Source organism: Phallusia mammillata, chromosome 8, assembly GCF_965637545.1.
Source record: "Phallusia mammillata chromosome 8, kaPhaMamm4.hap1.1, whole genome shotgun sequence".
Lineage (NCBI taxonomy): Eukaryota > Metazoa > Chordata > Ascidiacea > Phlebobranchia > Ascidiidae > Phallusia > Phallusia mammillata.
In genome coordinates, this window is record NC_137259.1 from 16246203 (window position 1) to 16274078 (window position 27876).

Consider the following 27876-nt stretch of genomic DNA (forward strand, 5'->3'; position numbering starts at 1 on the left):
CTGACAGACGGCACTTGAAAAGAATCGAAAACGGCCGTGTTGGGATTATGTAAAGTATTTCTGCCTATTTAGGAAAATAAACCTGCGTTGGTTTGCGTAAGCTTGATAGCTTGTCAGGTTCAAATCGAAATGTAGACTGTTGACATGCATATTATACATACTGCCTTCCTCACACCGGATGTTAGCCTATACGTTACAGGAAGAAAAGCGTAAATGTCAATAAATAGTCTCTTTGCGTTGGTTGCTATTGCCACATTGGGTTGCATGACTGACAGTGTAGTTATGCTTATCCATGTAGAAACAACAAAGTTTGAACCACGACAAAAGGTACACAGCAAAACGACCCAAGCATCGATAAAGTGCAACTAATAAGAATTAGATTTGATTGCACTTTACTGTTCCTTGGCCAAATATTTACAGATTTTTAAACAAAGCAAGCTTTTGTGAGTAAGTTACAAATGCTTTACCTACGAAAACTCTTGTCACAATTACTTATATCGTGGTTAAAGATAGCATATTTTGTTGTGAGTAGGAGGCAAGTCAACAAACGAGATTAAAAAAATCCTATAAAGAACATTTCTCATTAGTTTTACTGCACCAGAATACAATAGGGTTAATTAACAGTTCAGTGTGGTTATAATTTACCCATGTAGGCACGTTTTTTTCTGCTTTACCAACAAAACAAGACAAATTCAACCAAAATTGCGCAAAATTTATTAGCACGAGTAAGCATAGAACCGAACATAAAGATTTGCGAACAATTTTCACAATAAGTCGAACAAATAGAACTTCGCCAACGAGTCCATTACCAGGGTGCATTATTACACAACAAATACTCGTATTAATTGGAGTAAATCACTTTTTTGCTGTTTTGGTTTTTGCCTTCTGATGCAGCAATGCTAGAAAAGCTTTACAACCGTAATACAAATCCATTAAAATTGATTGAAATTTCCAGTTGTCGCGGTTGGCAAGATAATTTGTTTCCTATCGACAAAGCTGAAACATTGATTAGTCAATTTGAAGTTTTTTTTTTCCATTTAGCATGGTTGTCCAATTCTATTTGGCCAATTTGTTGTTGTGCTTTAGGGAAGTGATGCAAAATTGAAACTGAAAACTGGATGAAGAATTTTTCTACGATTCCAAACCAGTTACATTTCAAAACGAGCATCTTAAAATGGACTTAAAAATTGCTTTGATCGTAGAAAAACTTTTTTTGTACCTTCAAATTTAGTAACTTGCTTGTTACTTCAGTACTAAATCAATTCATGGATGCCAAAAACGATGTGTTGTCAAAGCAATAATGAATATGTGATTAATATTATTCAATTGCTAATACAAAATCATATCACAGCAAATGCCAAGGCATGACTAAAATTTTGTAAGTTGTTTGTACAGGGGGAAGGGTGTCAATAAATAAGGAAAAAGGTAAAGATCAAGTTAGAAAGCATACGAGCATATCGTGTTACAATACTGCATAATCTAACCACAAGTTTGGTAAGGCAACGTGATAATTAAGCCCAAAAGGCGAAAAGATGGCCCTAAGTTTCTTGACCAGTTGCAATTAGCAAAGTACTGACAGTAGTGTTATTTCACTGCAAATTTGAACAATGATTGCAGCGTAATACTAAGTTGAGATGACAAAATACGTTATTTTTACTTTGAAATGTTGTGTGTGTACCAATATAAATTCAAATGGTGGTTTTGCAAGAGTTTCTGAATTGCATCAAATGTACGCGAGAATAATAGTTTCGCCTTGCTATAAATACTTAAATTACTTTAATACTAAGATAACATAACACAACCAATACCGAAGCCGCCTACTGCAAGCAACGCACCCAAGTACATTAGAAAACACATAGCAAGTCACTTTAACGGCAGCGCATTGCATTTTTAACCCTAAATGTAGCCTTAGAGTAGCCGGCCACCAAGCATTTTCAATATACCACTGACACACATGCATTAACAGGCAGTCAATTTAACACACTATTACTACACAAACGGCGGTATTTAGAGAACTACCATTGTAGGTATAGCAGTGATTTATCGATATTTAATTTGACAATTTAAAGAAAAGTTTACAAACCAACCAAGTCAAGTATTATACTGATTAACGTGTCATTTGCTCCAAGAAGCTGAATATTAGCATCAGCTATGATCTTGGGTCACCGTTTAAGGCGGGCATATAAGCATAGTTATTGTTCGTACCATGTTTTAAAGCCAGCAAAAATATAGCATTGTAGTGTTCGCCAAAATATGGCTTGACAAAAACGAGTGTCTTACAATAAATTTAGCAAAAAAAGTTTTTTTTTTGAAGTATGGAATTAATCTAAGCATTTTTTACAACGCCGAAAAGTCTTTCAATTGTTGCTTTCTTAAATAGTCTTTAATAATGTGAGTCTTTATAAAAATTATTTGGTGAAAATATCGAAAAAAGGATACTTATTTGATGTGTTTAAATTTTCCCAGCCCTGAAGCACACGACAGATTGTTTGCGTAGAAATTTAGTACTAGCCAATGGCAGCTCGCCACGTGGACAATTTTCAGTGGGTGCCATTTTCACGTGACGTCGCTACAGCCGAGTGACCGTTGTTATGCCCGAATTGCTTTTTTCGAATCGGGGTATCGAAAACATCGCCCCCACCCCCTGGCTGGGTGGGTGAGGGGGTGAAAATGGGGTTAAAAGGGGACGCTGGGGAGGGGCTGTTAGAGTTGATGCGATAAAGAAGCTCCTCTATGCGCTGTTGTTGATTGTTATTTTGGTGTTTTTGTTCTTCGAGGTCCTGTCGCAATTGCTGGATGGTTTGCTTCATCGATCTAAATTGGAGGGAAAATTTTTTTGTGAAACTCTTTTTTGAGGAACGCAGTCAAAACAAATTTTGCAGGTGGGATTATATTTTGTGAAACCCTTTTCAGGAACGCAGCCAAAACTAACTAATGGGTAAAATTCTATTTTGTAAATCCTTATCAAAAACACAGCCAGAATACAAATTCACAGGTGAAATTATATTTTGTGAAACCCCGTTCAGGCACGCAACCAGAATACAGTTCACAGGTATATGGTATTTTAAAAAACTACACAGTATACAAAGACAGTGCGACATCGCACCCAAACCGTATTTGCGCATGAAATGCCGGATCGTAAAACAAAAATGTTTGCCAAAACAGATAAAGCAAAAACTATTTCGATGAAAGTTACAGCCTTACAGCAACGTACAACGAAATCCCCATAATTACAGGCTGTGAAATGAGCGCATTACGTCACACAGCAAGGCGGGCGTAAAGTTGTCAAGCAAACTTCCTGGCGATTACGACTGAAAACTAGCGGATGAAGTTTATGTATCAAGCGTTGTGGTTATAACGTAAACCACCTACAGAAAACCCCATCTACTGTCGTGGGTTCGAATCCCACCGCGGGTTGGATTTTTTAAAGCCTACGCTTTACCATATGGGAATGCTTGGCTTGATTTGGTATTACGCATTCAATAGGCCTGGCGTATTGTGCATCATATTAAAAGCAGTAGTACCAATAGTTGCTATGATTAATTTAATATTGACTATAATATTGACATCCTTTGACTATGTGGCAAACCGTTTTTTAACAATACAGTAAACGCCGGTTAATAGGGACCCATTTGGACCAAACAAATTTTGCGAATTAACCGATGTCGATTAGTTAAAGCCTTACCACATTACAAATCATTTGTACCTCAAGTTTTGTCGGAATTAGGGAAGATCTGGGTTTAACCGAATCACGTTTAACCGAGCTTTACTGTGTTTCTGAACACTTTTCTGAAAAAAGTCTATCCACGACTTTTTTTAGGTTTTAGGTACGATTTAAAGTTTAAATCTACAGAACGCGTAAATTCTTAAGCCCACTGCAATTTTCTGCATTAGAAAACGTAATAAATTGAACACAAAGTTATAACGGTGTATACATAAGATACTACTTAAAGGTTCAAACGACTTTACTTCATACATTACCTGTGTTCACTTGACTTGTCGTTGACCTGCGATGTCAGGTCCTCGTTTTTCTGCTGTAAGCTGATCACGTGATCGCGCAGAGTTCGTACTTCGTGGTGTTGATCGCTCTGTTGTGAGATCTGCAATCACATTTTCAAGGTATTGTTGCGTCATAAACCACTGATTAATAAGTCAGAAGCATGTCAAAGTAATAGTTAATACAGTGGTTTCCATCCAGGGAGGAATTTAGTTTAATTTTTACATGTGGTTTGCAAATAGACACTTTAGCTCTGCGATTATGGCCTGTAAAGTTGATAAAAGACCATTTAGCATCTATTATATAGTATATAAGGGAGGAATGAAAATGTTTTTTTATTCGTAAGGGCGGAAATCGCTGGCTTAAAACATGTCTATTACAGACCTATTCTGTAACTTGGCATAGCCTTATTTTTTGTTTTATGCCGCAAACAAGTTAGTGTTTTTGTTAATGACCTTAACATTTGTACAGTTTAAAAAGTCGTATAGTATTGTTTATCTCTTAATAAACTTTAACAAACAACCTACAATGCAAATTTTGCCACCAATAGATTACTGACGAGTTACATTACTGCATCATACCAAAATTGAATATACAATTGCATTTTACTTATTGTTTCACATAGTAATGCTTTAAAGTTAATAAAACACAAGCTCTTTAGACAAGATGACAGCATCCTGTACAGATAAATCACAATGGCTCTTACCTCAAGTTGCGTTTTATGCAACTCGGCACTTTTCATTTCAAGTACAGCGCGTAGACTTTTGTTTTCCTCGTGTGCGTTGCGATATGGCTGCATAAGCTCCTGCAAATCAAATCAACTTTAGGTAAAAAGTCGGACACTGAAATTTTTAAGTGATTTGCAGTTATGCAAATTTTGTTTTAAACAGCTTGCACCCCTAGCTCTTTTTGAAGTTTGAGCTCTTGCGGTTGCCCGTATTGGTGACGCCACATCAATTGACGTCATATTTTACGTCCGTCACCTTGCATTTTTGTAAAACTCGGCGCCTATGCAGCAAGGTTTTATCGCTTTGTTTTAGTCCCATTGCCTTTTAAGGACCAACCTTTTTGCGATTTAAAAGATTTGTTGCAATGCAACAAAGTGATTTGTTGTGTAACTGCTGTAACGTTAGTGTTGTTGTAATTGCTATAGTTATCGTAAACTATAAACATAAACCCTAATGGCACATTTGCAAAAAAATGTTGCAGCGTTTTTGTCGGTGTAATAAGATACTTCCGTAGTCATAGCCACACAAAAGCCTGTGTAATACACTGGGCTTGTTCATTCAGCCCAAACGCACAACCATGGACTCAGACCAACAAAAAATTGTTCCCCAAATGTGGAGTCAGCTGACTGATTCAGCAAATCAAAATCAAGAAGTCTACAAAAAAGTAGCAAAACACCTCGACAAAGCCCAGCGAGTGTTGACTTGTCAGTTCAAATGACGGAGGGTATTATGGAGATATACAAAGACATGAAGACTGAGGATCTAACAGCTTTGGACGTTGCCTGCGGTAAATCAAATCAAACTTTTCGGTAAAGCATGTTTAGAAGGTTTAACAACCATGCAATACTTGAAGGTAACATACTTTACTATGTGTCCCTTCTTTTTATTTACAAAATCTTTGTAACATGGTTCGACCACAACCAAATGCTGGTGAAATTTAAACTCATCTCTCATTTCAACACGATCAAATTTTCAGCAACGGGCCGATGTGCTGTCGCATTACGTAACGAAGGCTGACTTGGACCAATTGATGGTCTTGATGGGTGCCACGATATGTTGGAGGTTGCAAATACCAAGAATGTTTATCGGTGGGTTGAATACAGCATTATTTAAATAGCGAAGTTTTACACGCTCGCAAGAGATGTGTTTAGCACTAGTCTTTGAGTATTTAACCGGTCGTGGACGTACTACAAGTTTTAGTATCTGTCCAAATGCATTGAAGTACCTGACCAATTGAAAAAATAAAATAAAATCAGCTGCACTCTAAGATTACTCTTCCAACGATTTCAAGGCCTTATCCAAATATATAACAAAAAGCCTGGTTCAGGTTGGTAGTAAGAAGTTACCTGGTTTTCAATACGGTCCAATACTGTATGAGCAAAATATCAAATCTGTTTGGCAATAGAAATGACTACACCGAAACACATGTAAGAAAGAAATAACGCAACAACTAAAACAAGCACACAAATTCCAACAGTAAAGAATTTGTGACAACCAGTGATTTTCTTTGTTACTTTGACAGAACTCTGTATCACGAAATGATTTCTCTTGATACGCCATTGCCCATAGCAAAATCCTCGTATGATTTAATCGCATGCTGTGGTGGGCTCAGTTTTGGACATATTCTACACGACTGCCTCGAGGTAGTACAAGTAACATTACAGATTTCTACAGCAAGAATAGTCAACACAGCGGAGAACTACACGGTTTTGTTAATAAAGGCCTAAACTGTATCATAGAAGGTGGAAAGATAACAAGTTCCATTGCGCCAATCATAGAAGCATTGGCTATTGTTTCTGTTATTTACTTTACCGTTTGGACAAAGTCATAACGTTTAAATGAGACAAAATACGATATGTTGTTACAGATGCTGATGGGTCTTCTTGTCTCGGGTGGCATACTAGTTTTCAATTACAGTGACTACATAAACCCAGGCTCAACAGTGCAATACAAGAAAAAAAGAAAAAATTGAAAACCGAATACGAGATCATCAAAACAGTTAAAGTGTTACATTTATCAAATCTTGATTGGTATTTACGTAAGTAATGGACTTTTTACCGTGCTGATATTGTGTTTGCGGCAAAATAGCCAAAGCCCGAAACATCGGAAAACAGCATATTCGGCCAACCGAAACTTCGGTGCATCACTAGTTTCAACGTTGCACAGCTATTAGTAAATGGTGTTTAAAAAGAGGGTTAGATAATGACTCGCAATATGACATATTGGACCTAATACACGGATGTACCAAATTCGCAAATACAGATTATATTTATTTGTTACCTCGACTTTTTGTTCCACGCGAGTCTTTAGGTTATTTCGTAAATCTTCCGTATCACGTTCCATTTCCTCTCGCTCATCCGACCACTCGAGGCGCAATTGAGCGACTTCGGCTTCATGTTTGGATTCGAGTTCTACAAAAGCATGTTAAAAAGTTAAAATTGCCAAGGATTTTTGCAAAGTATAAACCTAATGTGCAGTACATCAAACGAGCATGTGTATATTGTTTAGCTGACCAATAGTCGAACTAGCGATCCTCTACTACGAAGCTGACATAGGCAGGCAACGGTGCTTGTGATTCAACTTTTGGCAGTTTCTCCACTGAGCCTGTGTAGCTCAGTTGGTAGAGCGCGAGTCCCGGAAAGATTCCTGTCGTGAGTTTGAATAGGTTTTCTAGCCTATGCCCTGCTATATAGTGTGCCTGGGAGACCGACTTTATTCGATATAACGACTTTAATGGGCCTGGTTCACTATTGTTTGTTTACCCAGAGTAGTAAGTCGGGCCAGGTTCAGGAATAAGTTTTAACAAAACGCTAAATTCGGGCCTGACTTCACACTGGGCATCATGGAGTTTTGGCCTGGTTTAGGGCCTCTATTTCAGACCCGCTTACAACTCTGTTTAACTAATGCAGCAACAAAACAGTGCAGGACAAAGCTTGATTGAGAAACCTTTTGGTAAAGTCAGTCAATAGCAAAAACCTTTCGTTACGATAAAATACAAATCGGTACCTTCTATTTTCTTGGAAAAATCTTCTTTGATCGTTGCAACTTCTTTTACATGGTCTTCTTCCTATAATGAAAAAAAGTTTTTTTGTTCTGTTTTTTGTTTCTTGCTTAGTAATTGTGCTTTAGCTAAATTAATCCTTACACGTTGAAAACTACATAGCTACCTATAGCTGTAGGACAAAATAAATATATACTAATTTTACACCAATAAAACAACCAAAATCACTTAAATACATTTATATGTTGTTAAAGTAGGCTACTAGCAATATTAACCCTAAAAAATCATAATATCAGCAAACTCTTAAAAATGGTACCTGCTTCGTAAGACGTTGCGTAATGTCTTGCAAAGTTTCGTTGAACATTTTCAGTTCACTTTCATGCTCTTCTTTCAGCCTGGTGACGTCATTGTTGTACCGCTCATTCGCTTCGGTGACGTCACGGGCGTGAGCTTCACGAGAATCTCGCACTGAAGTCTCTAGCTCCACCACGCGGAAGTTTAAACCCGCTGCAAAATAGAAACAGTTTAAGCCTTCAATCCACCTAAATACTAAATAGTGCTTACAAATTAATTCCAGTACACCAATTCCGACAAAACTCGAGGTACAAATGATTTGTAATGTGGTAAGACTTAAACTAGTCGACATCGGTTAATCCCGGCAAATTATTTGGTCTAAACGGGTCCGGATTAACCGAGGTTTACTGTATTACAGTTGTGTTTAGACTTGCAAATAAGTGAAATCAATTTGAAACTGTCCTACTGCAAACTCAGTAAATGCCAACATTAATTAGGAGATTGTCAGAATGACCCTTGTTCAACTATCAACTAAGATTTATACTAGCTTTTAAGATTCTGGAACAACTATCTGCTTACTCGGGGCCAGACAATTTTAGTAATAGCCTACAGATAAATCCAGTTATTCGTATAATCCGTACTATACCATACAGAACGAAAGTTCCAACATTAGGCATTTGTTTGAAAATCGTCTGGTTTTATGCATAAATAGCTTGACATATTGGTTATGCGATTAAACGGATTCGTCCGTATGGCCTATCTCTAATAGCGCCTTAATGGAACTTACTGTTTGTTTCCTTCTGTTCGTCGACAAGTCGTTCCAGGCATTGCTTTGTGGCAGATAATTCCGGTGCAGATAAACCGTCGAGCTGAAATAAAATTTTGTAGGATAAATAACCAACAAAAAGAATTTAAAGTCTGAAAATGAAAAGATAAAAATCCAAAATGTCTACTTTTTTTACCAATTTTTAACCACAATGTGCAAAACAAAAAAAGATTTCCTATTTCGCAGAAAAACTGGAGACTGGAGACTGCAATTGGCCTTACAGTCTTACACCAAACAAACTGGGCAAAAAAAACATGTTACACCTCTAATAAACTTATCAGTCAAGTCTAATTTGCTTGACCTAATCCTCAAAGAATTCTAACAAACCTTTTTGCGCAGCCACAATCTTATCTTAAAAAGACCCTCGAAGGCTGTCACAGCAGTAAGCCAGAACAGTGGGAGAAGCAAGAGGACACAATCTAAGGCCGCATTCCTTGAACAGACTTTCAATGACAGGCATAGAATGTAGAACGATAAGCCAACACCCCTTCGCATGCCTTTCCTGCAACTTGCATTCTCACCGCTGTTTGCTATACCTGACCATAACAGGCTGTAGTTACACCACCAGGGTGGCATTTGTCAACTGTCACTAGGCTAAGGCTACGGCCATTCTTCGCGAATGCGGCTACTACCAAGCAGCAAGCGACAATGGCTGGGCAAATAGACTCTATGTTTTTCTCTGACAAAAGAGCTTGGTTTTACGGATTGCATTCTCACACTAAGAAAGGAATTTTTGGTTGTTTTTCTTAGCGCTCCCTTGGCCCGTGTAAAGTACGGCCGTCATGAATTATGAACGAGGGGCCGCCCAAGTCAATCTGTTACGTCACAGACACGCGTTGCTTGGAGTAACCGTGCCAGGAATGAATGGCACCTCTGTGTTTGCCCGGGAACGCATGTGTGTACACGAGGCTTTGTTAAACTGGCAGAAAGGTTGAGAAAATTGTGGTCTGGTGTAAATTTGTTCTAGTCCATGATTGCGCGGGAAGACTGTGTACTGCAGAAGTAAACCCGCTGGAAAGTTCGGTTTTCACAATCAGTTACAGAAAAACTATAGGGAAAAAGCTTAAGAAAATCGCTTGTCTAGGGATTGAATGACTCCACGTAACTTTAAGACCGGTGTACCTTTGCCAAACAGGCATGATTAGCAAATCTAATGTAAACTTGTTATTTGCTTAAAAGCAATAAAGACATGCGTACAAACATTTTATTTACATAAGCGTTGTTAAGGCCTCCAATATGTAACTTTAACCGTTTTTTAACCTTCTTTGAAAAGGTCATCTAGACCCCAAATGTTTATAAAACTGTTGTGATGTTCAGAACACATTTAGAAAAGACAAATTCCTATTTCTACGTTTTTCAATTCACACGAAACGTGAAGGAAGGTTCAATCATACCACCTATATTTTTGTGTTCACTTATGAGAAAGAGTTACTAATACTGTTTTTCACAAGGCGTTGTAATGTAGAGGCATACGTAAAAGTTTCGTACAATAACTAAACCCACCTCGTGATTTTCATCTTCTTTCGGTTGCTGGTTTCGGACGCAACACAAAACAGATTTGCGTCGTCGACATTTCGAAGGGGAAGCCCCCATATTGATAACCAGCAATCACAGCTCTGCTATACTGCTTTTCTAATCCTTAGATTGCATTAAAACTAAATATCGTTTTTGTGACTTTTAAGGCAACTTAATATATTTTTAAAAAGTAGTCTCAAAAATCCTTAAAACCGTTTTGGAATTGACTTGTGACACAACTGAACACACCTGTATTTTTTGTCCGAACTTTCATACATATAAGAGTACGATAGAAAACCTGTTCTGTAGGTCCATATAAATTGACTTAGAACTGAAAGATAAGTCGCAAAGAGTCCAGCTTTGATCTCATGCTGCTGTATAAACAAGACTCACTTCTATACACTGACCTCCATCTAGAATTCATAGAGTAAACAGCACGAAGATATTTAACGACCCAAGCTTGGGCAGTGGCCTCCTCTTTTCTCCCAAGTAACGTTTTAAACATTCTATTGAATCAAATCACACTATTATAGTTACTTTGTTACTGTATGATTAGCAAATAGCTACTAAAGTAGGCTAGTTCATTTACCTCACAAGTTTTAAAATTACTCTACGACTTGCTTTAAAAGAATTTCCTTACACCCTATGCAGTTGTTGAGGTTTACTCAAAAAAGCCCCTTTTTCGTTTTTTTTCTTTGTCCTTTTCTGATATTCTTCTTCAGTACAAACGAGAAATTTATCAAGGCATCGCTTGCAACTGTGTCCTTTTTACGCTGTTGATTCTCGACTTTTTACTTTTATTGGCAACTGTCAAAAATCATAAAATTTCCTTTTCCAAATTGCCCACCCCAAACCGTCTCGCCTTCTGCTACACCTTAGTCTGCTTATTGAAAAGCAACCACCGTATCATACACATTTAACACCATTACCCAGTACTGAATAGCAAATCATTTTCTAGCAGTGGCTTTGCTACGAATTTGGTCCAGCTCTGGCAATACGTGTATACATAAGGCGGCCCTTGGGCTAAGTTAATGTTTAAGCTGTGGTTTTTCAGCCATGTTGGGCGCCAAGTAGTTCATTTGAAAATTTTAAAACGAGACCTTTTATAAATCACGTTCTTGGCCCATAAACTGTTTCACTCTTTGTGTTTGAAGTTAGGAAAACTTATATAAAAGCTTAGTAGGCCCGAAGTTTGCCACATTGTTAAATTTCATATTTATTGTAGGTCGTTACACTCTTAAGTCTACAGTGAGGCTTTTTGTGGCGCCAATTTATGCATTGCAGAAAAAACTTGCTACTACAAAATGTTGCAATTAATCTCCAATTTTTTAAATTTTTTTTGAAAAACTACAAGTTTCTAAACACAACAATCTACTACAGACTTTGAAAACTCTAACATAATACGTCACCTCTGAATTTGACTGTCCACAACTACCCAATAGACTGGTCTAATCTCACTACCTAATGCACTGGTCTAAATCTATCTAGAAATAGCAAACTTGCAAAACCAATAACATTACTAATTGTCGGCCGCTGTTTATTGTACCCACAACAGTGTCTACGTATTCAAGTACAAAAAGCCCTCAAAGACTGATATACGATAAGTTCGACATGTGGTCATCCATTAACTATCAGTTAACAGATAACACACATAGCGTACCACAGTGAAACGTACAATCGAGTTGAGGATCCCCACACTATCAGCGGAATTACCCAACAGTTCGACAGTTTCCAGGAAGAGTACAGACACACATACAAATTTCGTCTTTACATTAACGGTATACTATCCCCACGGTCAGCTCGTCAAATTGCACGTAGTAGGAAATGGTAGGGAAAATGTCATTTGCGCTTTATATAAATTGATGAAGTGTCATTTGATGATATAGACGGGTAAGTCTTATTACTTCATGATTGTTCTTTCACGATTTATTTAAAGCAGTTAATGGCTGTAAGACTGTTTACTTGTTTGTCCAGCTTAACTTGACTTGTGTTTCATTATTTGCTGGTTTCTGTGATAACTTTTGTGTAGTTTGCACACTAGTAAGATTATGTTCATAGCCACGTCAAAACCTGGTCCGCACAAATGTTATGCATACGTTTTGCAAAAAACTGTGCTTTCAACAAGCACGACTTTTGCAATACTGCAACACTGTCGATGTCAATGGCAACCCCGCCTATAACTCACGTTAACGACACCACAAAACATCTTGTGGTACTACTCGTTATACTAACCTTGTTGACAACAAAATCCAAAAGGGTTGCCATGGCGACAGCGCACTGTGACGTATGATCGGGTCGATGACGTAATGACTTCGTGTTCTCTGGGCTTTGTCGACCTGCGAAGATGTGAACAGAATACGTTGAGATTACCAGCAACACAATGTGAACTGTACATGTGGTTTGTAAATAGACACTTTAGCTCTAGAAATAAGACCTGTGGAGTTGTGATATCAGACCCAATTTTTAATGCTCTTTTAAGGTTTAGCATCTACTATGTAGTATATTAGGGAAGAATGAAAATGTTCTGAACTGTTAAGGGAGGAATTCATAGAAAAAGGTTGGGAACCACTAAATTAGACGATCTATTTCTAATCTTTAAAACTGTGATGTTTATAATCCAGTGGTACTCAAACTTTTTGTTGCGACGGCCCTAGAAAAGTTTTCTGGACTTGCGACGCACCAGCAAATAAAAGTTAATGAGGAAACTTATTATTAAAATTGTGTTTATTGGACAACAACAAAAAGCCACGAAACGGAACTATTCAGAATCGGTATAACAAAATTTGCTCGTACGACGTATTTTCGCATCTAAGTTTGTAATGCTCAGCAGACTTTAGTCGAGGACCCATTATCTTAACCAAGAATGTTTGTTACCTAATACTCAACTATCTCTGTCAAGTAGTCATCAGAGAATCTTGACATGGGTGTGGCAAAAATATTACAATAAACGGAGCAAAAACTTAATCTTACTTCGCTTGGTACCAGGTTTTGCAAGTTTGTTGCTGGTTCCCCTTGACCTTGGCACATTGACACTTGACATTGTCGTTTGGGAGGTAGTGACGCATGTTGATGACGACACGGATTGTGAAGTGGGTCCTGCAACCAGAAAGGTGTTTCATATATTTTTTTTAACTTTTCCTTGCTTGTGATACTTTCACAACGAAAGCACGTATATTATTGGATATAGTTTATTGCTTACCTTGAGGTCTTTGCAGTTTAGTGTTTGAACGATTAGACAATGACGCAATTCGTGACGTTACAATGCCACTGGATCGCACAGATGATGACGTTGAACTGGGTCGGATGGTGGACGTTCGGTTGGGGTCAAATTTTGCAGTTCTTCCAGCTGAGAAAAAATGATTGTCTCGGTTTAAAATATTCGTTTTTTTTCAATAGATTTATTGCATGGGTTTCAACGGTGGCTTTTTTGTCGCTGGTTGCAATGATAATACGATTTTTCGGCAAGTTACTGGAATTTGAGATTCTAACACGTAAAGCGTGTGGCTAAAGGGTCGAACAAAGTTAACAATCAAGTTGCTCGAACACTACAGTGTTAAAAGTCTTGAACAAAACGCGTGATCGTAAGACGTTCCTGTTGAAGAAATTCGATTACATTGGGATTTGTAAGCACAACTATGGACAAAATATTTATTATTCGAATTAAAATTCATTAAATTCTTCAATAATATCGATCGTTAATGGTGACTGTGGAGATACAAAAACACTAGAAATACGTTAAACTTTTTACTATTTAAACATAAGAGGTCAAAAATAGCCGGAAAAAATAGAATACAACCCAATCTGCGACTTGAAATTACGTTTTTAAAGTTTGATGCAACTTAAGTACAACCTTTACTAAGCAACCGTTACTAATTAAGGACGAAAACCAACGAAGTTAAGTAATTGATCTCTTAAACACTCATTACACTTTCATAAACCTCAGCTTAAAAACTTACTCTCAGTCACGGTTTCATAATGCATAATAAGCTGATAAGTCCTGCTGTAATGCATTTTGATGCTTGTAATAATCTTAACAGCAGGTTAAAAGTTCCACAATTAGCAAAATACACTACTTAAACGGCTTAGGACTGGATAAAATACAGCTATATAGTGATGCAGAGCACTTTTTCGGACTGAACAAACATTAAAGTGAGTTCTACGGCACGAAATCCAAACACAACACTTAGCGTTCTCCGGTTATTGATACGTCATAATGCGCATTCTTCGCTGCCTGTTGTTGGGCATTGTTCGCCAGGGCAGCTTGGGTGAGACCTAAACTTTAAGGAAAACGTCAATACAACCTAAGCAAATACAGGCTTGACTTTATATTGGAAAAATTCTCGACTTTACTTGTTGAAATATGAATGAGAAATTTTAAGGGCCTTATTTGATGTGGCTGTCCACAACTATTTTATATGCCGTTTATTTCTAGTCAAAAAGCAACCTTTTTAATCGTTAAACGTCTATTTACCCGCTTTACCCATTTACAAACAGTTTGAAAGGACATTTTAAAACATGGTTGTCTCAAATGGCTGCGTTCGACTGTTAAGTTGGTAAATCGGCTTCATTTTTATTAAACAGAAAAAGATTAACTGCTAAAAACGACTTGCAAACAGTAATCTAACTTTAAATATTTGTAGGCACTTTTAAAGAAATCAAAAACCTCATCTTTAAAATGTTAAAAGTAACCATTGTACAGACCCTAACAATCGCACTTAAACAAAATGTACGCACAAAACGGAGAAAATAAGATAAGTTGAAAGCAAACTACACGTTATATTGCCACTTGACTTCACCATTGTATAAAGTTTAAATCTAACACTGGGACAATACGAGTGACGTAGATCTTTGTTAGCTGGGCTTGGAAAACATGAACGTCATACATTTCTGTGACTGTTGTGTTACTTTTACTTCATCAACATAGGCACAATATAATATTTCCTCAAATCCGAAAATTGGAAACACACAGTTGGTTAACTTTACTTATAAACACATGGATTTGAAATGTAATTTGATCAAATACGCTGAAACAACAGTGCTTTGTCCAAATCCGATTTAAAATTGATCAAGCCTCGTTTGATTATAATCTTTGAATAAAACCAATCAAAAAAATGTTACACAGTAACCCTCGGTTAAACCTGGTTTGGTTAACCCGGACCTTGGCCTGATCCGGACAAAACTTTAAAAGAATCAATCAACAGAAAGACTTTTTCCTACAAATTTAGTTATTCATGACGAAAAATTAGTTTATCTGATGTGAAATAGCAAACCAAAACAAAACATGTTCTTGGCAGCATCAAGATCAGGCAGAAAAGGTAAATGTAATCTTATGTCCATTTTGCAAACACGTTTAAGTGATGCAACAAAGCATTGCAACGGCCAATTTTGTGATTTTTCAGTGGAAATTATTAGTTAAAAAATGATTTTTAATTTTACAAACAACAAAACAGGGCTGTCGTGTTACTCCTTTCTGCCCCTAGCGGCTGACAACAGACCCTAAAAGTTTATTTTAGTGACAAAAATTAGTGGAAAGCATGCCTGACTATTAGAACGGATCGTTTGGAATAAAAACGCACTAAAAGTTACGTCATCATGTGGTACAAAAGGTTGTACCACATTGAGCTGTATAAATAATTAATTCAATATTTGCATAAAACTGATGCCTTTGCCAACACTGAACAAACTTCCAATGAAAAACAAAGTTATTGTGTTGGTGTTTTAATATCTTTAGAGATGTATTCCACTGACCGCTGGAATTAAGCAACCTGCATAGCAACTAACCTTCTGTGTCGCCATGCTCGGCAGTGAGTGACCGCTTATTGGTTAACATCCTACGCATGAGTGCACATAATCCATCACTGCCAGGTATGGCCGTTTCGTTGCTTGGATAAACTTTTGGCATTGTGTTCATTATGGCCGTAACCACATTCAGATTTTACAGAAACCTAAGTTTGACTTATCTTGACCAAAAAGCCTTCGTTTACCACATTTATGTGGCTGAATTTTTGTGACCTTTTAAAGTTTAGATTTCTGTTGTAACATCTATACGTCGCAAATTTAATGGCCTACAATTCTTAAGAGCGAGTACGTTTTTCTGTTACCGATTGATGTAAATCTTGGATATTTTAATGCTCCTTTCTTATACTTCAAAGCAGAAACGTTGAACAGCTGTTTGTGACACTAACTAACCCTTTTTTGGAAACAAAACTTTCGTTTTAGGCACTAAACATTACTAAAAACTGCACATATCTCACTTTATTCACATCATTACACTGAAATAATTAGGCATATATTTACACATTCTCTTGCAGATCTGTTCTAAGGTTTCTGTTCAAAATTGATAAAACAATATAAACTGACTGTAGCTTTACAATACCTAATGCTTTGGTTTACATACCTTTATACTGGTGAACAACTGCACTGACGAATCAATATTAACTGCATATGTAAGTACAAGCCCAGACACTACAACTGCATGCAATACACAACTACCTTCGCGCAAAGGGCTGAGCTTAAAAAATCGAAAATAAAAGAAAAAAGAACCACCACCGTTGGTTGTGGATTAATATTCGAATGCACCGCGTGACGTAACAATTAGACACGCTACGATGACGTCATAATCCCTTTTCTGCGCAAGGCATTTCGATTTGCTTTTAAGCTAAACGGTTGAAGTAATAGTGGGTATGTTTAGTAATGTAAACGAATTGGAGACGGTTTGACCAATCGCAAAGCGGCAATAGGTCACGTGACTTTGGTTTAGCCGACAATCTTGCGGTTAAGTGTTAATGTGAATAGCCCTAAGTTAAACAAAGTAGAAACTGTAAAACTGGCCTTTTATGGCATTGTTTTTTATTCAGCTAATTAAAACACGTACCTGAGTGTTTAGGGCTGTCGGCTTTTCGTTTGCTGGGCGTCAATGGGTTATTGTCAGTACTTGGTTTTGACGAACTTGACGACGTACTTCGGCCTGCGGGGCGGGGCACTGCTAACACAAACTTTGTTAAGGTCAATGTGGGTAAAGTCATTCTTATTGTAAATGCACAAATTTATAACTGGGATCAATCCTTAAGCGTCTACGCAGACCAGCAATCACGACAAACTTGTACATGAACCACAGTACGCCAGGCCTATTTACATCGAAACAACCGGTCACCAAGCATTCCCATTCTAGCCTGCGGTGGGATTCGAACCCACTGGCGTCGGCTTATTCGGTTTAACGTCTTCAATGGGCCTGGCGTTATGTGGTCCTTGGAAATGTACTGGCATAAGGTAAATATAACAACTTTTACCATTATGCTTACGAGCATTAACAATGTTATAAACAGATTCAAATTTATTCATGTGTAAAAAGAAGGATACATCAGGTACAAATTTGAACGGTGTGTTTTAAGAGGAAGTCTATCTTACATGACATGAAAATACTACCAACTGAGTGATTGTTTTAGTACAACACACTTGAAGACGATGTACTTGGTTTGGTCTTGCTTGCTGGTGGCGGTAGAAGGGATTTTCGTGGAGCTGCAAAACATAATTGAAATATTAAACACTGGAATAAGTTAGAAATGCATAAATTTTGGACAAGCAAAAATAAACAAATCATTTAGAAATCTAACTTAGCATACACTGTATAAGTAGATAGGGAACTATTACAAAATTTGGCTGGAAAGGGTATCAAAGACTATGTTAACTAAAAACTCAGGATTTACAACACAAAATAAAACGCTTTCTCATATGTGTTAAATCAATACGATTCATTTACATTTATATTACACAGGCGGCACGGGGCATTTTTTCGTGGCGTGTTATATTCCAGTAAATTATCAAATCAATACTGATACCAATGGCGTTGTACAGGCCAGAGTTGCAAGCTGGCCCGAACCTGACTCGAACCAGAATCGTTTTTGAGAAGCCCGTTTTGGCCCCAAAGTTTGATTGACAGGGCTATAATAAAGAAGACATACAGTAAATCTCGGTTTAAACCGCATCTTTGCCAGGGACAGAACTTCAGGTACACATGATTTGTAATGTGGTAAGAGTTTAACTAATAGACATCGGTTAAACCGGATCTTCGCCTGATCCAGGCTATGTTTTTGGTCAAACCGGGTCAGGGTTAACCAGGGTTTACTGTACACTATGGACAATAATAAACAATGGGCTAATCCAGACGATTTTGGGCATTAGGTTAAATCCAGCAACTAACACTTCAGCTTGGTAATTTACAAGTCAGGCCCGAACCATAAAAAACACAGCCCGAAGCCGTCCCGAAAAACTCGGACCTACTTGCAACTGTGGTACAGGCAAGTTACCTGAAACGCTTTTTAGCGGTTTTCGCAGCATACTGGTGCTAGATGGTGGCTTCATGGAGCTGGCAATGACATTTTCATCTTGTTGGTCGTGGTTGGCATTTTTCTGTGGCGAGCGAGCCTAAAATAGAAAACCACTTGCTCACACAGCTAAATATCACGCGTTTTTCAAGTACGTAACAGATTTGGGCCAACTTTAAGTTTCGAAAAATGTCAGCAATAGTTTAAAATCTATGACCTTATTTGGATAATGACGTAACTAAACAAGACATATTTAAATTTTCCGTTTCCGTTCTGAGAGACTTGCCAATATGACGCCATAATGGCAATGACATCACTATTTTGCAATTTTAATCAAGGCGCTAAATTTTGAGGCACTAAAATTTAACAAAAACCGACCATTAAAAGGGATGTGAACAAGAGGATCCGGTTTACGACGTAACCATAGCAACTACCTCACACTAATACTCTACAAAAGGTTGTTATTCATAGCCTATAGCTTATTACACCATTGACACATCTCACAAGCCCCAAGGACGAAAGAAGCGGATAAAAACACAATCCTAGGGTTCCAAATATAAATCAGCTAGCTTCATAATTATTGGTTGGCGTTGCTGACTGCCACAATCTTACCCAAGCCGTTATTGCCATCGAACACCGGCGGCAGGTGGTTATTACCTGTATCCTAGACATGGCAGCTGTGTTCATTCGTGGTGGGTTTATGCGGGGCGGTTTCTTCGCCAATTTGCTCTTCTCTCCAGCTGAAATTTCACTCGATTTCGGCCGAACGTTTCCTGTGCTATTCTATGGATGAAAGAGAATAAGATGACTGGGGGTTGACATTTCATTTATTTTCGAGTGATTCGAAATGGTATGCGTGTGTATCTGTATGTATGTGCATAAATATGTGTGTGCGAGTGCGTTTGCGGTATAAGCCTCACCTTGAACTTGGCAAGCCTTTAGGCACAGTATAGGGTCAAAATTGCGATAACTTTCGTTCACAAATAACAGATAAATGACAGCTTATTACATGACTGCATCACATATATCTCAATTTTACAAATCCTTAACCTAAAGAAACTCGTCTATTTGATACAAAACAGGTCTTACATACGACTACCAACTTAAGAATCCCATGGGTCCTGAATATATAGGCCACAGTGTAAAATAAGTAAGATTTTTACACTTTTTACGTCAATTTCAATTTCTAATCCATAAACAATAATCTATGCCTTGCGAAGGTCGATTAAAAATCTGAATCTTGTTCAACGCGCCACTATATACATATAATTTAAAGCGGATTTTCGAAACTTGTTGTGTATTTAACCATAAAAGCTGTCTATAGAACCTCTTTGTAATACGACCTTACCCATTGCACAAAACTCGCAAAAATACCACTCTTTAGACACTAAGTGCTACTCCAAAACCACTTGCTCTATAGTAAAATCGTGAACATTAAGAATGCTACCTAAACCTCTCAATTAAAATACCACTTAAAACTAGAAAAAACTTAGACCACCTTAACAAAGGAACTAAGACCTATGTTCAAACGGTTAAGTCTAAAACAAAGAATACTAAAATGCCAGCTGCCCGTTGTCTACATCTGCAATGGACATCCACAATGATTGAATTCATTTTCATGGCAGGGTGTCTATCAATGACTGGCGGTTCATTAGTTTTACTCAAGTGCTTGAATAATACAAGAAGTGTATGTCTGGACTCTCAGCTCTGAGTAAACTCTCCACAGACCAACGGCGGCGTTTTTAGAGACTCCCCTATCCGTTAGATTTACCATAAGGGCCCACAAGGTCTGGAAAATGCATTGACGCGATTGCAGCATGTCGGGTGTAAGTAGTCAGACTTGGTGCCGCAGACAACAAGTGAAAAAACTTGGACGCCAGTCAAACGCCTTTTAACACCGGGGTAATTAATAATCTTGCGCAATGGAAGATATATCGCGACGATGTCTGCTAAGAGGCGACATACTCCCTTTGGAACAGGCTTTGTGAGGTGACAATGATGCCGATTGTGGTTTCGTCTATTTTAGAATGCGATGTCTCTTAAGCAATTTGCAGAATTTTGTTGGTCTTTAGAGAATCGGCACGGCTATTACTCGTGGGGAATAAATAAGATTTTGGATTCATTGATAAAAAATACTTCACTTTCGCATAATCTGTTTTTTTTGTTTTTTTAGAGCTGACCCCATAAATAAAAGTACAAATAGCCATGTAACCGTTTTTTTTCAAACAAAGTTTTTTAAAATACTTGTACGAATGCAAAGTCTTCTTTTGAACCAAAGAAAGAATATACATTTCACTTTTAGCCCTTTGCTCCCCAAATGCCAAAATCAGTTTGGTTTGAAAAACATTAGCTAGCACCTTTAGGTAAATATTACTAGGTTAAATTACAAATAAGTAGAAGTAGGTTTTACCGTTTTGTCCCTTAATTCTGTTTACTACAGGTTACGTAGCGCGAATTCGACCTACACTGGAACATATCAGGACAATGGCATCAGCGTAACCCAAGCCTATATAGCAGCTTGACCACAGTGGGTAAGCACAACAATTCTTGCAAAGACCAAGCGAACATTGGTTTCAAACAAAACAGATTTGTGCTTCAGTAGCCAGGGGTGGCCAAGCGTTATTGGGCGCCGAATTTTTGATTTTTTTGCTGGTATTCAGTTTTTATGGTAATGTATATAATTCGTAAAACACAGTAACGCCTTATTGAACAATAGATGTAAAATGTACGCTACGTAAAAGTTATCGCAAACCAATTTTTGTTACAGTATTAATATGTAATGTGTTGTTTTAATTCTGTATGTCTAATTGTTATCTTATCTCTGTCCGTTTACTTTAATAAGTTGAACTTAACGATATGGAATACAGGAATACATTCCAGCGGGCAAATGCAAACACTATAAATTATTTATCAAAAGAAAAAACGGTATAGCTAAAAAAACATCAAAAAGCAGGCTTCACCCTATGTTAAAACCTACGGCGTATTGCCTTAAGCGGTTGCTGTTTAGCTGAAGTATTGGATTTACAAGTTGTGTTACGGTTGCATTAACTTACCACTAACGCTAGAGGTTTGCGTAAAGTCTTCCTTTGACGACGTGTCGCTGACGTAGATGAGGCTACGGTGGCCGGCACAAATGCGTCATCCATTCCGTCGCTGCCTAACACGAAAGAAATGAAAAAACGCAAGGGTCATTGAAAACTTAAAACACTGGTTTAAACAGGGATACACTTATAACATGGGCCTTAACCTGTACATTAAGCACATAGTGTTTAACCTTATGCAAAGCTATTTCACTACGTACATCAATGGCGCACTATTGCCTTATAAAGAGTACTGGCATGTCACTAGACATCCTAGTAATCCCAGTGGAATGGTTCTAAAGTTGTGGTTGGCTTAAGTACCCGTAATGGCGCATCTAGTTTCGCATCACCAAAGCTGAATAGTGGCATATAACAACGGTAAGAGTTGTATGTAAGTGGACTTGCCATCAAAGTTGAAGTACATACATCTTTGCTATAGTGTAGAGAGCGCCAACACCGGCCAATGCTTCGATAGTCTATGCAACATAATTCAGTAATGCTGCATTTACTAACAAAGCAACGGCAGGGTTGCACATGCAAAAATCTGGAGGTCTAAATGCCTAAAAAACTGTTAAACCAATAGTGTGACTAACGGACGAGCCCATTAACTTTTGCTCAGCTTTACGGCGAAATATTGCCGCGTATAACTGGTGGGGCATAACTAGGAATTAAAACTACACTACGGAAGTTACAGGCCATTCATAGCGCCAACGCCGCAAGCACTACTAGCTATACACTGGTTTGAAACGGGGAAGAATATAAAACAGGATGTCTCAAAAGCTAGGGTCCCTAGGGACGAAAGCCACTTCACTGATCTGAACAAATAAACGAAATAACTTGGCCTGTCAGGCACTAAGGGAAAACGGTGAAGTAACGCAGAGATTTTGTGGCATTTTTTCACAGCGGTTGCACACATACAGACAGTTTGGTTTTAATTGGAGGTTAAACATTATGCTGGTGTAGCAAGGGCTTCTAATAAAAATTTACGCGCATTTTGCTGCTGTTATAAAACTGTTGTTGACACGAACGCATTTTGCGCATTTTTACAAACGCCCTTAATAATTTAAACTTTATTGCAAATCCATTTAAACTGCTTTGGTAAAGATTAAAAAAACACAAAATACAGTTTTTCGTGCTGAAATGTCATTTTTTGCAAATAATAATCCAGCCTAGAGTAATGACAGGGTAGTTTTAAAGTTATAAAGGTCGCTAAAATAGCGTGTCTATCTTAAAACGCACCCAAAGGCAATTCGCAGACATAAAAATCCCTGGAAATTGCGACATGAGACTGGACCTGAGGGCCTAAACCAAAGATGGTTGAAACCGGCGAACAAATAAACAAGCTCAAAACCTATGACACTTCAGACGAAATTGCCCAACCTAACCCGTTTTTCACACAAGCCATACCTGTGCTGTCAGTGCGGCTAATGTCTGACGACTCAAACGAGGGCTGCAACTCTTTGCTTGGCACACCAGTGTCTGTAAATTGACTAAATGTAACTTCCACGCTGTTACGTGCTTTTCCAGGTGACCTATCCCTGCTGAACGTAGTGTTGACTTTGGCAGTTGGGCATGGTTTGTCGAAAGTTGCGTTGCTAGGGTTGGCTTTGGTATCAGCCGTTTCGATATTGAATGTTGCATTTCCCAATGGACCTGTGGTATTAGGTGCTGCTGTGGTTGCAGCATTGTATGTAGAGTTAAGACGTGGTTGGGTGGTCGGTTGGATGCCGGCGTCATACGTTGCATTGGCAGGTTTGGAAAATGTGGCATTAGCTGCTGCAGTGTCTGAAGTCAAAATACATGTGAATTCAATACAGATTTTTTATTAGGCTTTGTACTTAAGGGCCTGGTTTGTAACAAAGTCACTAGTTTTTCACTGTCACCACTGCAATTTATTTCTTGGTACACTGTTTATTGTTTGTGACATATAGCAGTGATCTTTATTTTTTTTCCTTCTCATGCCTCCTATGTTACAGGTTTTGCAATTCCATGGACCTTTGTAATTAACATATTTTTGACATATTGTTTTCAAAAGACCAAAACCGTTTTTAAGTTATGGTTTTTACATATACATTATACTAAAGAAATCCATTTTCATTAAGATCAGACAGTTGTAACGTATTTTTTTATATATAATTGACCATTCTTCTGCAATTTTTCTGCATTTAATCCTTCTTTACCTTTGTAAATTGATAGCTAACTGATTTTAGCTAGTAAATTTTCGAACTTGTCATTTTTACCTTTTTCGCCAATATTATAAGTGGTGTTGACTGGAAATTCGAAGGCTTCAGAAACCGATGATAAGTGGTTTCTGTTGTGAAAGGGAGTAGATGCCACGATGTTACCTAGACAACATAAGACTGGCATAAATATTTCAAAAACTCGATATACTAGCTGGCTGAAATTAAATACACGACAAAATGAAAGCCTTGCCATGCACACATCTCAACAAAATTGCTTTAAACTTAGGCAATATAATATTATGTAAGATTGGAACAATTATACTTGGTGCAAACAATTAATTTTTAATACAAATACAGTATCACAAACAAACAGAGATTTCGATTTAATAGTATTTGTCCTTATTGTAATACCTGTGCTAATTGGTGATGCAGTGGTAGACGGAATGGTAAATTGTCGCTTTTGGCCGTTGCCTTCAGTGGTGTGAAATGGCGAGGATACCTAAATAAAATCAACCTGGGAGGTTACAACTTGTGACATGATACCAGAGTTCCTGTGTAACACTTCCTTTTCACATAATGCTATGCAACTGACATTGCATATATAATACTTAAAGCCTAAACTCTGCAAAAATTTGCTCTTGCTCCTCTCCGGGTGGGAACCACTGATTTCAACATGGCATACGTGCATTTTACCACTATAAGTTTTTGATGCTATGTGTAATATTTACCAGTTGTTTCCAAAGTTCCATAAAAAGCTTATTGCTACATCTTAACCTCACATACCAAGTCTAGACAAAATACACATTGAAGAAAGCCAGTATATTGACACAAGGCACACACAGACAGAATGTCCGGACAATAAGATGTATCAGTTTCAACAAAACCCATAGGACAAACCTGTGGCACATAACTGGTTGGTGTTTTGGCAATTCTAGCATCCATTTCTTCTGCAAATGGTATTGGTGAAGCCCCTAGGTCCAATTCATCATTATGGCTAAGTTGTTTCTGTTGACCAAAAATTATATGACATGTTTAGCATTAGAGTTTTGTTATGAACAGATTGCAATGTAATTTATTTGAGTGAAATTATATAGTTTTAATCAGTGGTTCTTAATCTTTTACTATTACATACCATGTGACGACTTTTTCTATCACTGCATACCACATAAACCCTGTTTGAATGGGTAGACCAGTGGTTCCCAAACTATGTGCCGCGAGATGTCATTAGGTGTGCCGCAAAAAATATTGAAATTAAAATCAATCAAGTAGAATAGTAGTACCAGGTGCTTAGACCACTAGGCCAACATGCTCCACGTCTCTGTGATGTTCAACTGGGCTATTTAACTATAAGAGTGACCTGTATAGCGGCTTTATGACCCCATAGTTAGTGCCTTTGTCAGCTAATTTGCTGTGCCATTTAAAACTGAAATAAAAAAATTCAAACATATTTTTATTCAAATGTTCGAAGTGCGCCAAATAATTTTTGTTTTTTCTAAAATGCGCCTTCAAAGAAAAAAGTTTGGGAACCACTGGGGTAGACTAAGGTACCAATATCAACAGAATACTCAAAACATGAGTTTTGCCCAAAAACAGAACTGATTTTAATTCTGACTTTAAAAATAACAGAAAGTCAAACACGTACCACATGAAAAGGTCTGGCGTACCACTAGTGGTATGTGTACCGCAGAATGAGAACCACTGGTTTAAACCATACATTAAAACGCTGGACACAGACTTGAAAGGTAGGTTAAATCAAAACTAAAACATAATTTTTACATGACAACTATGTTTTATTGCACTGTGGGTTACAATATTAAAGTTTGCAATAAAACATGTTAACTATAAGCTATTGCTGCCAGACATAATCAAGTTTTCAGATCTCGAGCTCTGCTGACCAGAAGAGCTTTGTAAACTTGGTGTTAACAATAATATGGAAGCTTTGTAAACTTGATTTGGAATTATAACATGATTAAAAACAATACAGCTGGCTACTACATTTAAATTTCCTGAATTTGGTTTAATGGTTACTAATTGACTTAAAATGGTGTTTTACCTTTTCTGGGGTTTTGTTCACAAATTGAAGGTCATCAACTTCACACATGTTTTCCAAATCAATAAGTGACACTGAAGAGTCCATTCCAACTGATGCATCACCTTCCAGTTTCTCACCTTTTTACATTTACAGATTTTTACCACTTTGCACATAATTAAATAAAACAACGATTTCTTACCAGGTGTTATGTGTGTTGGTGAAAAAGGTGAATTCTGCAGAAAACAGGTTGTTTCAATTTTATTGTTGGAATTAACACAATTTAATAAATAATAATTTTAAAATCTTGCCTCCAACTTTTTTATTATTGGATCAACCCATTGGTTTTCAAGGCATTTGGCTTCAAGAGAAATATTTTCAAGTGGCTGTTCCATTTCTGTAAAAAAATGATCAAAGCAGGTATTTACCTACTAGAATAACACCGACTTTTGTTTGGTTACTTTCAAACACATTAATTCTCGTGCATCATATTAACAGTTATATTGTTGCAATTGCAATAAAAACATGGCATCTTAACTTCATACAATGAACCACTAAACATTCAATTGTGTTAAAAGCAAAAGTGAAGTGCATTAAATTTATCTTTTGCATGGTGGAAACTTTTCTCGTTGGTTTAATTCAAACTTTGATAAAAAGCACAAAATTACAAGATGCTTCATCACAAACACAGACCTTGTTTAATGCAAATCACCAACAAACTAAGTCACAAAGCTTTACACACGTGGTTTGTTGCAAAAAGTTACGTTTCAATAATTATAACAATGCCAAAAAGGTTTTTTTTTAAATCACCTTGTTCGCAAACTTATCTTGGGGTTTAAAGGTCATCGGCTAAATCATCGTTCATTGTTTGCCCTTGAATCAGTGATGTTGTCAACATGTAACAGGAACATATCCTGCTTTTGTTGCAAACGCAAACAACTTCTTTTTAATTCAAAACCAGCAAGAAGCAACTCGCCGCGCACAAAAGGCGCAAACAATTTTGCGTTGCTACATTTTTAATTTAACCGAGGCACAAGGGGAACGTTATTTAAAATAAAATAAAAACGGGCCGAAAACTTCTGTACTCTAGTCGCATTTTATTAGAAATGTTCCAACGACATTACAATCAAATTTATTAAAATACACAGTTTTAACGAAGTTTTGTGTTTCATGCCTTTATACACATTTTAGATCTTAATGAGCATGTTGACGAAGATTGATTTCTTCATGTAGTTTCTGGGTGTCTCAGAATTAAAATTTCAGTATAAAGCACTTATCAAACTATATTCAGATTTGCCGAAGATAGACTCTCGCCAAAAACGCAATTTCGGGCGCAATACCGACCTACGTTCAAAGCAAAAATGTGCTGTATTTTTACAAGTTTTAACGCTTATTGACGTTTAGATTTTAATTTTAGGATGTGTAAAAATGTATATCCGACTGTTTTATTGTTTTGTTTTTAAATAAATGACAATGAAACTTGCGAACGAAGCCCCACCCCTATTTTAAACATTTGTTGGGAGAATGACATGCTTTTTCCAAGAGCAACTCGACCTTGACGAAATAAACTTTGGACTTTTGAAAAAGGAGACTTTTTCTTGCATCAGTGAGTAAAGTTTGATTTTGAGGTGTGTTGCTTCTTGATTCAATAAACTTCGTGTTCGTTTAGGTCAATTTTGCCCTGTAAGGTAATAAATTGGTATTGTATGAGTATAGTTTAGCTTTGTAACAGGAAATCCGCGTATCGGTGACGTACATATTGCATTCGCTGCACAATTAAACGATTTAAAAAAATGCCAATTTTTATTGGATGCGCCGAGCCTCCAGGTTATAGGCCTATAGTTGCTGTTTTCAATGGCTTTACTGACAAATTATAGCCTAAGCTAGGTTAATTTTATT

General features: G+C 37.3%; 1 protein-coding gene across 2 annotated transcripts; it reads right to left on the minus strand.

Moving 5' to 3' along the window:
- Positions 1-697: 697 nt before the first annotated feature.
- Positions 698-26973, minus strand: LOC145204106 (uncharacterized). Of its 2 annotated transcripts, none has more exons than XM_080076532.1 (23): positions 26788-26973; positions 26289-26374; positions 26180-26213; positions 26002-26117; positions 24846-24953; positions 24360-24447; positions 24006-24110; positions 23173-23550; positions 21739-21842; positions 19343-19468; positions 18668-18785; positions 17817-17879; positions 17236-17346; positions 13561-13707; positions 13332-13457; positions 12594-12697; positions 8808-8889; positions 8043-8233; positions 7732-7792; positions 7006-7136; positions 4704-4802; positions 3982-4100; positions 698-2814 (listed from the first exon to the last, which is right to left on the minus strand). In XM_080076532.1, the coding sequence occupies exons 2-23, from the start codon at positions 26370-26372 to the stop codon at positions 2541-2543; spliced, it is 2769 nt and encodes a 922-aa protein (XP_079932658.1). In that variant the 5' UTR covers positions 26373-26374; positions 26788-26973; the 3' UTR covers positions 698-2540. The 2 variants fall into 2 exon arrangements, with proteins under 2 accessions (XP_079932658.1, XP_079932659.1); XM_080076533.1 differs by having other exon boundaries at positions 17236-17343; positions 26788-26972.
- Positions 26974-27876: the final 903 nt, after the last annotated feature.